Source organism: Maylandia zebra, linkage group LG4 (genome assembly GCF_041146795.1).
Source record: "Maylandia zebra isolate NMK-2024a linkage group LG4, Mzebra_GT3a, whole genome shotgun sequence".
Lineage (NCBI taxonomy): Eukaryota > Metazoa > Chordata > Actinopteri > Cichliformes > Cichlidae > Maylandia > Maylandia zebra.
Genome location: NC_135170.1, coordinates 9,476,894 through 9,490,806, shown reverse-complemented (window position 1 = coordinate 9,490,806; position 13,913 = coordinate 9,476,894). Strand labels below are relative to the sequence as shown.

General features: G+C 37.7%; 1 protein-coding gene across 1 annotated transcript in view; it reads right to left on the bottom strand.

Annotated features, from left to right (window-relative positions):
* Nucleotides 1-750: 750 nt before the first annotated feature.
* The window catches only part of abat (4-aminobutyrate aminotransferase), a 34,229-nt gene continuing 21,066 nt past the window's right edge, over nt 751-13,913 (bottom strand). The window contains exons 6-16 of the mRNA XM_014409413.2: nt 12,659-12,708; nt 11,761-11,841; nt 11,381-11,473; nt 10,377-10,439; nt 10,186-10,249; nt 8,187-8,335; nt 6,375-6,512; nt 5,078-5,245; nt 4,059-4,205; nt 3,352-3,463; nt 751-3,025 (exon numbers count right to left, since the gene is read on the bottom strand). Coding sequence (XP_014264899.1) covers nt 2,904-3,025; nt 3,352-3,463; nt 4,059-4,205; nt 5,078-5,245; nt 6,375-6,512; nt 8,187-8,335; nt 10,186-10,249; nt 10,377-10,439; nt 11,381-11,473; nt 11,761-11,841; nt 12,659-12,708 — 1,187 coding nt within the window. The 3' untranslated portion in view covers nt 751-2,903. The remainder of the gene's footprint in view (nt 3,026-3,351; nt 3,464-4,058; nt 4,206-5,077; nt 5,246-6,374; nt 6,513-8,186; nt 8,336-10,185; nt 10,250-10,376; nt 10,440-11,380; nt 11,474-11,760; nt 11,842-12,658; nt 12,709-13,913) is intronic.

Sequence of the window (13,913 nt, the reverse complement as noted above, 5' to 3'; positions counted from 1 at the left end):
AATTTATGGCGCATTGCCAAGAGAACGATGAGAGACATGAGACCGAACAATGCAGAAGAGCTGAAGGCTGCTCACATAACACGTCAGCAGTGCCACGGGCTGAGAGTGTCCACGCCACGCCGCACTGAGGCAGTAATTCATGCAAAAGGGACCCAAACATATGCATGATTATACTTTTCAGAGGTCCGACATTTCTGTATTTAAAATTCTTGTTTTATTGATTTCATGTAATTTTCTGAGCTTTTGAATTTGGGGATTTCATAAGCTGTAAGCCATAACCATCAAGACTATAACAATTATAATACTTTCACCTTTTAAGTCGAATTACTGAAATAAATGAACGTTTGCATGATATTGTAATTTTTTCGAGTTTCACCTGTAGAAAATAAAATATGACACTTTAAATGATAGCACTTTGTTAGTATATATTGAGTACAGAAATTCAGTGTAATATAGGATTAGTGTCATAGCGTATATAACACAGTTAAATAAAACTTTAAGTATTTAGTATAATTCAACCTTAAATGATTATTATTTTTGGAGCTGGTGGCATATTTTAAGCTGTGAGTTCCCTTTTAAAAGTTTTTGCACATTTAAAATGAAAAATAATTCTGAGGGGCACGTTTTTTTTTTTTTCTTTCTTTGTTTTTTCAGATTTGAATGACACCTAGCTGAATACCATAACCTATCAGTCCATTTACAGTTCTATGATTTTTATTAGGTCAAAAACCTTTCAACAGAAACAAAAACTCAAGTTTCTCAAAACTTTATTAATCACAGTACATGGACAGAATATTTTATAGACAACAATCTATAATAATTACATCAATGACCATCAATATTAAATCACAAGTGCAAGTATTTAGTGTAAATGGGTTTTTTTTTTAAGATGATCACAGATCCTCCATATAATGCCTGACAACAAGAAGACAGGCACCATTGTCTAAATCACCATCATATTAGGAGACACCCTACAACCCAACCTTCATGTATGTTCAGTATTAAGTGTAGGATGATGATCTGACCCTGTGAACTGTTTTTTAATTCACTACATTAAGAGGGGTAAAATTTATGCAACGTAAATGTAAAAAAGGAGAAGAAATATTGTTTATTTGTATTTCGTTCTAATAGGTAAACAATAAAGACATAATTAGAAAAGACATGAATCACATTCCTAACACTTGCCTAAAAACTGCATGGAACATTTGCTACTACTGAGGACGTTCTACAGAAGCAGACTTTAAAAAATTAAAATGCCAAATATGTCAAAAGAATTTCAGCTTTAAAGTTATTTGGTAATTTATTTCAGCTTCACATTGAAACTAATGTGTGCTTTTGACCACCCTCTGCAATAGACCTGTGCGTTAAGTTCAACTCCCCCTTAACAAAATAGCTTATCTAGCTACAGTAAACTTTTACTTGGGTCTGTTTCGTTCTATGTGTAAACAGTGTAGATAGTAGCATAATGATTGTACGGGTTTAGTATTTGCTAAAGTGTTTATGCTTTAACTTTTTAATATGTTATTTTGAATCAATGACTGTGAGCACATTACCTTGTTTGTCATGTGTCAGACTCAGAAATGGTTTTATGCAAAGTGTAATGTACTTAAAACCCAAATAGGATGACATCGGTCTCGAGCCTATCCCAGGTGACACAGAGTAAAGCAAAGTACACCCTAATGTCACAAATAAAAAGTATTAAATGAAATCAAAAACAAGAGTCTTGAAAACAAAATGTAACCATATTTCCATAAAATGTCAAGCAGCAACAATGAAGCTCTTTTTCTTTAAGAGTAAAGTAAATGGTGTTACCAAGGCTCTCATTTGAGCAGAGGGCATAAAAAATGTTACACTGAAATAACATGCAGGCACTAAATTATCTATGACATTTTCATGGTCTATTTAAGAGTCACATTTTCTTGGCTACATCATTTCAAGTTTATTACTATTAAGAGCAACACAATAGTCATAACATTATGGACAGTTTTAACGGACAGTTTAGATTGATTGTGTTCATACAGAGAGTCAGCACTGACACTGTACTCTGTATCCAGGATAGGTGCGTGGCAGGATGAATGTATGCAGTGAGGCGACTCTTGCATTTGAGCACTAAAAGCAGCTTTATGCAACACTATGAGTCAACAACTAAAGTTCATTAGGAGTTAAGACATTTATTGTGTTTATTGCTATAGTAATTGTTACAGAATTACAACCACATGTGCAGTCGTACTTATGAATCTCATATATCTCAATTCATAAATGTAAAAAGGTTTAATGTTTTACATATTAGGGATATTTTCCCTGGTAATATTCAAAACAAGAGTGTTTTTAGGCCAGATTAAGAATAAAGCAAACTTTATGTTTCCCGATTCCAGAAATTAAGCAGAACAGTGCCACAAAAAACAACTAACGTTAGCTTTAGAGAGCACTTTAATTTGACGTAAAAACCAACACTTTTTTATGTGAATGTGAAATGAAATACTTCAGTATAAGTTATAATGGCGAGATTTTGGAAAATACAGCTGTGTGATGTCTCATCATCTCCAGAGCAGACTGGCCAACATTTCTGTACAAAGACAAATTGTTTAACTGTTTTCTTTAAGTAGTTGTTTTCCAGGAAAAAGTAACTTCAACCAGACTTGAATACATGTACATGAACAGAAATGAATCTTTATTTAAAAAGATTCTAGGCTTATTTTAACAGATTTAATTTTCAGAAACATGAACATTCTACAAAATTTGCATTTACTACAACTAGCCTTCTTTTAGCTGTAGCTCAGGGCTAGTTGAATTTTATTTTGTTTAGATTGTGCTTCTCTTTTCTTAAACTGTCCAGAGTTACGTTTTCCCCCATTCTGATTTAACTCAGGATTGTATATTTTTAGAAGGATTTTGGAAAGGATCTATTTGTGCTGCGCCAACACATCATTAAAAATATTGAGGAAGAGGTTCACATGATACTCCTTGAAAACCAGAGCTGGGCGGAATCTGATTGTGCGATCCCCACAGCCCCCGAGGAGGACGCCTGCCAACGAAACAAAATGGAACAACAATAATTGTTTTTTACAGAGATATCAGACAGATATCTAGCACTTTCAAATATGATTCCTTTGATGACTTCGCTGATTAGTTTCAGCTATATTAAAGATAAGTTAAGGTTACTGCTAACAGAAATGACAACATCGTAAATTTCTTTACTCCTTTGGCTTTGCTAAGCCAAAGGATTATCCTCATTATTGTCTAGTTTTGCAAATATCATAAACTTGCCTTCCATGATCTCCATGAGTGCAAAACTGAACCAAAGGAGCCATCATAAAAAAGAAAAACACCATATATTGATATGCTTTATACCTTTGTCTCTGGCCTTGAGCATGATCCTGTCACGTGTGGCATCATCACAGGCATCAATGGCACAGAACGTCCCCTGTCCTCGGGCTCGACTCAGTATGCTGGGGTACTGAGCCTGCGGAAAAAAGCCACGTAATTTATGATCACGACCATTCAAAGCATTCAAATGCAGCATTACGCTCAGTTAGTAAGCTTAAAAACCAGCAAAAATATTCAGGTCAATGATTAACAACCAAAGAATTTTGAAGTGATGTACTAACTTGAAACTTAAAAGCTAATAATATTTTTTTTAAATGCTACTGCCTCCATTCTCTGTCTCTCACACTTACATGTTTCAGATCAAACAAATTTTTGTATTAGAAAAAGACAACATGAGTAAATACAAAATACAGTTTGTGGCAGATAAGAGGCACAGCGCAACCACGTTTCCATGTTTTTCAGCATTTTATTATTACTCCGGTTGCCGTACACAATCGGCCGCAGCTTGGCAGCTCGCAGGCACACACAAACGACAAGAACCACAAATACAGGACCCGGTACAGATTTTGAAACTAGCAAGGTATGATTGTAGGTATGATTGCGATGCCGCGCAGGTGAGGTGGATTCACTTCTGCTCCACGGGCAGTTTTAGTTAAGGCAGGTTTTCAAACATGAACGGCCACGAGTTTGGACCAAGTTAATTAAAAAAAACAAAAAAAAAAAAACAGTACCTGTAGCTCATAGAGGCCATTCAGCAAAGCTTTGCCAGAGCGGGTCACTTCCTCCAAAAGATTTTCTCTCCGAATCACATTGAGAACCTCAGAAAGGAACAAGTTCTTTGACGGGTCACCCATCCATGTGTTAAAGATGCGGTAGGGCTGCGGAAAGCACAAGAACAAAACACTGGATACTGGGTAGTAAAAACCTAAAATAAAAAGAACAGCTAAAACTTATCAAAATGGGTAGGGAAGGGGGCTGATTCCTGTTTCAGCTGACACTGGGCAGGAACCCCTGTGATGCACCAGCACTCTCGACAGGCTGTATATCAGTGTAGAAACATTTATGTGTCTGCATCATGGCAACAAAGATGAAAACTACCAGAAAAGAATTGTGTCACAACACACCAAAACTGACTGCCAAATCATTCAGATAAACATTCAATTTGTAAAATTGAAATGATATTCCTATTATTAAAGTTATAAAAACTATTAATATTATGAAGAATAACAACAACAGACTTTCACAACTGCTTTTTTGTGAGACAGAATCTTTTAACTGTGACATGTAATATTGCTGGATGTGGTGCCTCTTCTATTTCCACCTCTGCAGGAAGCCACTCCCACACTAAAATGTTTAAACTCATTTCCTTTAAAACTAAGCTAACTTTTATTGGTTAGCTGATTCTAAATCTTATGTGGTGCTTTTCTCCTCTGCCTGAGCACTAAAAGCCTCATTCATCTAATCACATAGGCACTTATTTCTATGCTTTTTCTATGCAAGTTCTTTCTATCTAAAATTCACATGTATAGTCCAGGAGAGCAACTTGAGGTTGGAATTAATGCCCAAGGGTATTTGGCATGCAGACAGGAGCATCCGGGGATTGAACCACCAACCTTTCGATTAGTAGATGACCTGCTATTCCTCCTGAGCCCATTACAAAACTAATGTAATGTAGAACTTACAAAAAACAAATAAGTTGGAATTTAAAATTTAAAATTATTGTAGAAAAACAGACATAAAAATGTCAAACCTTGTCTGCCTGTAATTCATCCTTGTGGTAGTAACCCCCACTCAGAAGCTTCTTGCTGAAAGAGACAACATCAGCAGGGTCGTCCATACCCCAGTGCTCATGGGCCCAAAACTTTCCTGTGCCTCCGCCACCAGTCTGGACCTCATCCACATGAAAAGCACAGCCATGCTGAGGGGGGAAGCAAATATACTCAGTATACCTCTGCCAGAAATTTTGAATCTCTGAACTCCAAAGCAGACAATCTTGACTTTTTCTCCTTGGTTCTGGATGAGAGCTGTGATGTCCGAGACACAGCTCAGTTACCACTCTCTGTACGTGGATTAACAAGGGTTCAATGAAAAAGACCATGACAGGGAATGCTTCAATCACAGAGGTAACTGCATGCTTGGACAGGGTGAAATAGGACACGCTGACACAACAGGGAAAAATGTTGGACCTTTAAAGCAGATCCAAGATAAAGTGACTAAAATAAACCCTGAACCTAAATTGTTATTTTGCATTGTATTGTGCATAAGGATGTGTTGTGTTGGTCAGTGCTGAAAATTAACCATGTTTTTGGTATTATAAGTAAAATGGATAATTTCATAAGGGCATGAGCACTCAGTCACACAGTTTGTCGCACTTTGCAACTTACTGACTGCTATGACAGAGGCTACAGTGTAGGACCTGAGAGCAGAAATTGTGAAAAGAAAGGCAAGGACATTCCAGTGACTTCAGATACAGAATGGAAGGCAGATACTGCAGCTATTGCTGTTGATGTGACTGGAACAAATGTACAAACTAAACTCCAAAACAAAACAAACACTGTGGGTAATGAAGTTGAACAAATCCAGATACAGATCCTCCCTTGGTGATGATCACCTTTATTCACAATTGTTTTGGGGAATGTTAGTTAAAATGGAATCAAATCTTGGTGTTGTTATTACACAACACCAACATTGCATTTTTAATTGTATCATCTCCTCTTCCCAGTAGCAGTGTATAAATATATCACATTAATATTGAGCAGAATATTAAATTCAGCTTATTGATGCAGCCCTCCAAAATGGTCCCAGTTTCTCATGTGGGCCCTTTCCACAACATTATCAAAGAAACTGTATACATATTTTTGAGACCATTTTCAGTTCCTGCTCTTCCTGCACCCCTTTATGATTCCCATGGACATATCTATACATATCTTTAAAAATATTTTAGCAACATTAAAACACTGTAAGTCTAGAAAAAAAGCCCCCAATTTTTTTTTATTATGATTAACTCCCACATACAAACCAGTCTGTCTTTAAAGCTAGTGTCTTACCTTGCGTGCAATATTGCGCAGTCTTCGGAAGAAGTCTGGCGAGGCGTGGTTATCGCCGCCTTCGGCCTGAATCGGTTCAATTACAATTCCCGCTACAGGTTTTCCCTTCTGTCTCCACTTCACAATCAAATCTTCCACCTTGAGTTGCACACAAGAATTCCAACATCACACACAACATGGCACTTTTTTGTCAAAGTGATATAACTTAAATCAGTCATTCATAACATTAAAGCAACATTAAAGTTCAAGTTCAAATTTTATTCGCCACATGCAGTGGCAGGTTGCCCTGCAGTGGAATGAACCCGCCCCCCGACCTTACACACACAACACAGACATCACATGGGGATACAAGTCAGAGAACGGTTGCATTACAGAAAAACCACTGAAATGTACACTACAATGGGAAAGTACAAGAGGAAAAAAAAGAGTTCTCTACTCATGCTGGGCTATAGGAGAACAGCTGGATCCGCTTTCTTAATTCTCCGATAAGCCAGATGTCAATTTGTCCTGTGATATCAGGTATCACACCTGAAGTTGGGAATTGGTTGATCGTACTAGTTTTTCAGCATACAGTGTACAGCATCTTCACTGAAACTCAGAACAGTGTGCTTCTATGTAGAGCCATATGCAGGAGCTTACACTGTTTTCTAATGCTTTCTACCCGCATAATTGAGCATGCGACAAATACTGTATGGCCCTAGCACCGGCTGACCAGTTGCCTTTTGTTGGACCATTTGTAGTAGGTACTAACCACTGCATACCCAAAAGACAGCCTTTTTTCTCATTATACCCCATGTTTTGACAGGTGCCAATATAATGTGATCAATTTTATTTTCAGTTTTACTGTAATGTAAACTGCAATATGTGTAATGTCATGAAAAAACAACAATTACTTAAACTTCAAAAATACAATCTCAAAAAATGAAAAAATGAAAAGAACAAATTAAAAAACACATGAGATCTCATCACATCTAAAATAAAAATCATCCTCAAAATTAATAATTTCATGGACTAGCTAATGTGTTATTGCAGTATCAAAATGACACTCTTTATTTTTATGGCCCCCAATGAGATGATGCATGGTGTCCTGGAGGACCTTCTTCCAGATTTGGATTTGGGCAAGTCTGAGATGCAACCTGGTGGTGTCGAATGGACTGAAACATAGCATGGGGGGCATTCACTGGTATCAACTCCTTCATTCTCCAGCAGTTGCCTGCATACTCTTGCCACATGAGGCCGGACATTGTTATGTACCAGAAGAAACCTAGGACTCTGCACCAAGTATACCTAGGGCTCTGGCAGTGCTCGTCCTGTTCCACCTAGGGGTGATCGTGGCTCAAGAGTTGGGAGTTCGCCTTGTAATCGGAAGGTTGCTGGTTCGAGCCCCGGCTTGTACAGTCTCGGTCGTTGTGTCCTTGGGTGAGACACTTCACCCATTGCCTACTGGTGGTGGTCAGAGGGCCCGGTGGTGCTAGTGTCCGGCAGCCTTGCCTCTGTCAGAGCTACAATGTAGCTTGCCATCACCAGTGTGTGAATGTGTGCGTGAATGGGTGGTAACTTCGTGTGTAAAGCGCTTTGGGGTGCTTAGGGACTAGTAAAGCGCTATATAAATACAGGCCATTTACCATTCCACCTTGCACAAAGGAGCAGATACTAGTTCTGCTGATAGGTTAAAAACCTTCAACTCAAATCAAAACTGTTATATATTAAAAAAAAAAACATTTTGCTTCCTGTGATGACATTTTGGTCTGCACCTTATGGTTGTTCACATATACTCATATAGTATCTTTTCTGTGTATACATACAGCCTACCTCCTCCAAACAACGAGCCTCTTCCTCAGCGTTCTCTCTGGTAAACTCATCCAGTGGGTACTGTAGTCTGGGGAATGGGGCAACAGGCCAATCAAATGATGGAATGTCCAGTTTGTGGATCGCTTTGGAGTGTGTTGTTGCCAAACAACCTTAACAAGGCAACAGCAATGAATTAGTAACAAATCCACAAAGTTAGAATATGCCTTTTGGTTTTATCTTTCCAAAAAGTCTAATGATTGCCATCATCCACTGGGAAATTTGCAAGTTTGCTCACTTATGAAAAAATTAACAATCTCTAACAGTATCATTTTAATAGACAAAGAATAGCAACCAAAAATCCAGAAAAACACATTAAATAAAATGAATAAATTTGCACGTCATTGACTGAAAGTATTTGATCTCCTACAACGCAGCCAGAATTCTGGTTCCCAGAGACTGACTGAAATCTGGCAGACAATTAATCAATCAATTATACATACTCCTAATATTCACTTGCTATGTGTTCACCGGTCTATAGACTCAGTTTGTTCCATTCAAACCTCCTCCGGTGGGGAAGGATTGTAGACTTCCCCAAGGCTGGAATGGGTTACAAGACCATCAACAAGAAGCTTAGTGAGAAGGTGACAACTGTTGGTGCAATTATTCCAAAACAGAAGAAATAGAAAATAGTCGCCCTCAGTCTGAAGCTCCACATTAGATCTTGCATGCACCTCACGGGGAGAGCATGATCATGGTAAAGGTGTAACACAGTAAGCTATAAAGGATTAAAATCATGTGGTGCTTGTAAAGTTTCCCTGCTTTAGCAACTGGCCTGTCTACAGCGAAAATCTAAATGATTCAGAGAAGGCTTGTGTGCTTTTGTCAGACGAAGCCACATTCAAACTGGAATAAGGAGAAAGAAGAATGCTGAGGATTACCCAAAGAACATTATGGTGGAAATACTATGTGTCAGGGCTGTTTGTCTGCTAAGGACACTTCACTGCTTTGAGAGGACAATGAACGTTATCATGTCCCAAAAAATCTTGGAAGAGAAGCTCCTTCTCTAAGCCAGAACACTGAAGAGGGCTCGTAGATCTTCCAGCGAGACAATGTCCTAAAGCATAGCACCAATGGAACATAGAAGGGACTAAGGAAGAAGCAGGTAAAGGTCAAAGAGTGGCCTAGCTAGTCTCCAGACCTCAGTAGAAAATCTCTGGGGGAAGCTGAAGCTTCAATTTGCTAAGCAGCAGCCAAAGAGGAGTGCAAAAATCCTTTCTGAAATGTGTGCAAATCCAGTGAACTACAAGAAGTAAAGTACTAACCAAAAAAGGTTTCTCCACCAAGTAATACGTTGTGTTTTGTGTAGCGACCTGTATTTTTATGTATCATTACTTACTTAATGACATGCAAATAAGTTTACAACTTTTATGTAATTCATTTTTCTGGATTTCTGGTTGATAATCTGTCTCTCTTCATTAAAATGAAACTACCATACAATTAGAGATTAATTTCTTTTTAAATGAGCAAACTTACAAATTCAGGCAAAAATCAAATAATGATTTCCCCAGTTGTACAAAGAGCACACTGACTTGAGTCTAAAGTTTCAAACTGACATCATACAGGATTAAATACATACAATGCTTGTGTATCTGTGAAAAGCTATAAAAATGCTACATGTGGACCCTTGAGCTTTCAATTTTTACATGTTTGAGGTGTTATTAATCAAACTTCTATTTTTATAGCACAGGCTTTTGTATGATAACAGCTGGGTTGTTTTGCATCACTGAGCAATCTGCCTGGACCGTTTCCAATCCCTCAGATGAAAAAGTATTTATAATGTGCCAGTGTATTATTATGCATGAACTGTTTTACAATAAAACAGTTGTAGTGTACCAGCTCAAATTTGGGTATAAAAACATGAATTCAGTTTGTTATTTGTTCAATAAATACCACTGTAATTGTTTTATGACAGGTGCTGTTGTTTTAACAGTAGCAAAAATGTATACAGTATTTAACATACCTAATGTTCTTCCATGGAAACCCCCCATGAAAGATAAAATACTGAGTTCTGGACAACCTGGTGCCTGAGATCAAAAGACATAAGGATTCAATGACACTAAGCAAGAGAAAAGACAAACATCAAGAAATAAGAAGCAAATATTGAGTCCAATATGGCAGGAAAGTGGTGAATAACTTAATGAATAGTGAGACCTGGTTGATCATGGAGGTGTTCAGTTCTTCATTAGTTGGTGTGTTTGGGCCTCGTTCTTTGTTCTAAGTAAAAAAAAAACCCACAGAGATTAAATTCATTTTAATTCCAACTTGTTGGTTTACATTTTTTTTCCTACTCAATACAAGACATTTTCTACACTACCGTCTTTTTAAGGACAGCTATCTCCTGTGGTGACCTTTTGTTTGCTTTAGGTTTTGTGTTTTTGTCCGAGATTTGGATTCAGTTGTCTGTTATAGTGTTACGATCAAATAATATTACTGATAATAGAACATCACAGAACATTACTACAAACCCAATTCCAATGAAGTTGGGATGTTGTGTAACATGTAAATAAAAACAGAATAAAATGATTTGCAAATCCTTTTTTACCGATATTCAATTGAATACACTACAAAGAAAAGATATCCAATGTTCAAACTAATAAACTTGTTTGTGTTGTTGTCATGCAAATCTTCACTCATTTTGAATTTGATACCTGCAACATGTTCCAATAAAGCTTGGACATGTTTACCACTGGGTTATATCACCTTTTCTTTTAACAACACTCAATAAGCGTCAATAAGAACTGAGGACACTAATTGTTAAAGCTGTGTAGGTGGAATTCTTTCCCATTCTTGGTTCATGTACAACTTCAGTTGCTCAACAGTCCGGGGTCTCCATCGTCATATTTTGCACTTCATAATGCGCCACACATGTTCAATGGGAGACGGGTCTGGACTGTAGGCAGGCCACTCTAGTACCTGACTCTTTTACTACAAAGCCACGCAGTTGTAACACATGCAGAATGTGGCTGTGCATTGTTCTGCTGAAATAAGCAGGGATTGTCTGGCTTGGATGGCAGCATATGTTGTACCTTTCAGCATTAATTGTGCCTTCACAGATGTTACCCATGCTATGAGCACTAACACCCCCCATACCATGTGGTCACCAGATATAATTTAACATGGTGTTAACAAATTAAATCAAATTTGCACTCACTTACCCTATACCAGATAAAAATAGCTTTGTAAGCATTTTCATTGGAGCAAGCACCACAGGACATTGTCTGAACACGAGTCATTCCACTAGGTGCCACCTGACAGAAAGCAAAGTAGGAGTAACAAGGATTATCATTATTATCATTGCACAGCTAGCATTATCTGCAGAAATAGCAATAAAGGCAAATAATACATTATGGAGTTACATGAAAACTAGAATGTAAGAACAACCTGTACACAAATTTAAATTCTAAATGTGTGTTAGATAGTTGTTATCCATGAATTTTAAAATGTACTGTTTTACAAAAAAAAGCAGAAAAAATATTAGTGTGATAGCTCAAATTTGGGTATAAAAAGATAAACTCAGTTTTTGTGTGTTTCTCACTGAGAGAAGACTTTCGGTGATTTTGTCTGGAAAGTTCTCAGGTGGCAGGATTCCCAAGGCTGGCCGATTCACAAATGTACTCTGAAGAAAGACAAAAATATCTAGTACATGCAAATACGCAGTCTTGTTCAGACTTTTTCAAAAGGATGTTACATGTACTTACATATATGTCCTACTTGTTAAATCCCAAACCAAAACAAATATTAGGATTTACATTCACTTTAAAAACCATTTGTTGTTTTACACCTCACCTCTCCTCTGAGAACATACAGGAAGCTCAACATTAGACATAAGAATGATGAAAACACTCAGTGGACACATATGTTGGAGGTGCCACTTTCATGTTCCAGTCAGAATATTTATAATAAAACAAAAAACAGAATGAGATTTGAGTCATGGTCCTTTAGCCCTGAGTTGAATTGTTGTCTAATGCCTTTATTTTTCAGTGCTGTGTCCACTTAATACTACACTATATAACTTTCTAACACTTATTAATAAAAAAAAGCATAGCATTATTGAGGCACTGCAAATTATTTAATCCCAACACAGGTTATTCTATCTATATAACCATATGCTTAGCTAAAATTGTGATCTATGAGTTCTATGGAGGTAACTGTGTCTTGAGATCATGGATGATGATTCTACACCAAAAAATCATCATATGATCATTGTCCAGCTTGCTTACTCACAGTGGCATTGTGAGGAAAGATTGTAACTGCTGTATGATGTCAGAACTGTGGTAGCTTAGCATAATTTACCCTAAACTGCTCTAATGGAAATCACAATTGTCTGTATAAAACACAGAATGCAATTCCTTTGACTACTGTATACTTAATCATTCACTGCAATGCCATCTGCTCCATATCTTTATTTTCCCTGATAAAAGAAACGAACTTACCAAATTGTTTGGATTGGTCATCACTTTGAGGAGAGCAGGGTGGTTGTAGCCTATAGGAGCACACAACAGGAGTGGTTTTACAAAGGAAGGTGCATCGCATACACCATTTCCTTCAAGTATGCTATTAAAATAAGTATTATTAGTTTTATTGGAAAGTATACAAGTAAACTACGTATATCCCTGTTCCGTTGGACAAACCACAGTGGAAATGCAAAGTAGCTCAGTGTATCAAAATTGACTCCGACAGTAATACAGTACAACAAGTCTAATGGCAGCAAAGTGACCACATATATAATTGATCCAATTGTATCAAAAGAACCAGTAAACACCATAGTTATCTATGATTTGCCCTGCTTTAAAAAATAAAAAAGCAACATCATGATAGTTAATCAGTATTTGTCTGTTAAGCTCCTCGTTTGCACCAACAAGACGCTTGCCATATATGTAATACTGCCTTTAAAACCAGTTTTCAATTGAAAAACAGATATAGATTACAGATGAGACACAGTAGTCCCCATTGCTTTTTAGACTTGAGTTAACTAGATGAAATGGAAAAACATTTGAAATCATAAATTATGACACAAAAAACTTTCATAACATTAGAAAAATTAATAATGATAATACATTTTAAGCATGCAGCCATTCATCTACACCAGCGGTCCCCAACCCCCGGGCCTCGGACCGGTCCGTGACTCGTTTGGTACTGGACTGCGAGAGTTGAGGCTCAGGGCTGAAATGTATAGTTTTCAGGGTTTTTAATCGGTTTTCAGCGTTATTTTGTTATCGTTTTTATCATTTACTCGGTTTTCCTTGGTCTTTTCATGTGTGTTATGAATAAATTTTCTTTTTTTCGGTACCGGTACTAGTTTTATTTTGTTGTATTTATCCGCAACACCTTAAAGGCCGGTCCATGAAAATATTGTCGGGCATAAACCGGTCCGTGGCGCAAAAAAGGTTGGGGGCCGCTGATCTACACAGCCAGCTACATATAGTTTTTTCTGATGGATGTTAAGGTAGACTCCTTTACACACACACACACACACACACACACACAGAAAGAGTACAAACTGAGGGCTTATATGCATCCATCCATCCATTCGCTTCCGCTTGTCCTTTTCAGGGTCGCGGGGGGCGCTGGAGCCTATCCCAGCTGTCATAGGGCGAGAGGCGGGGTACACCCTGGACAGGTCGCCAGTCTGTCGCAGGGCCAACACACAGGGACAGACAACCATTCGCACTCACATTCATACTCACA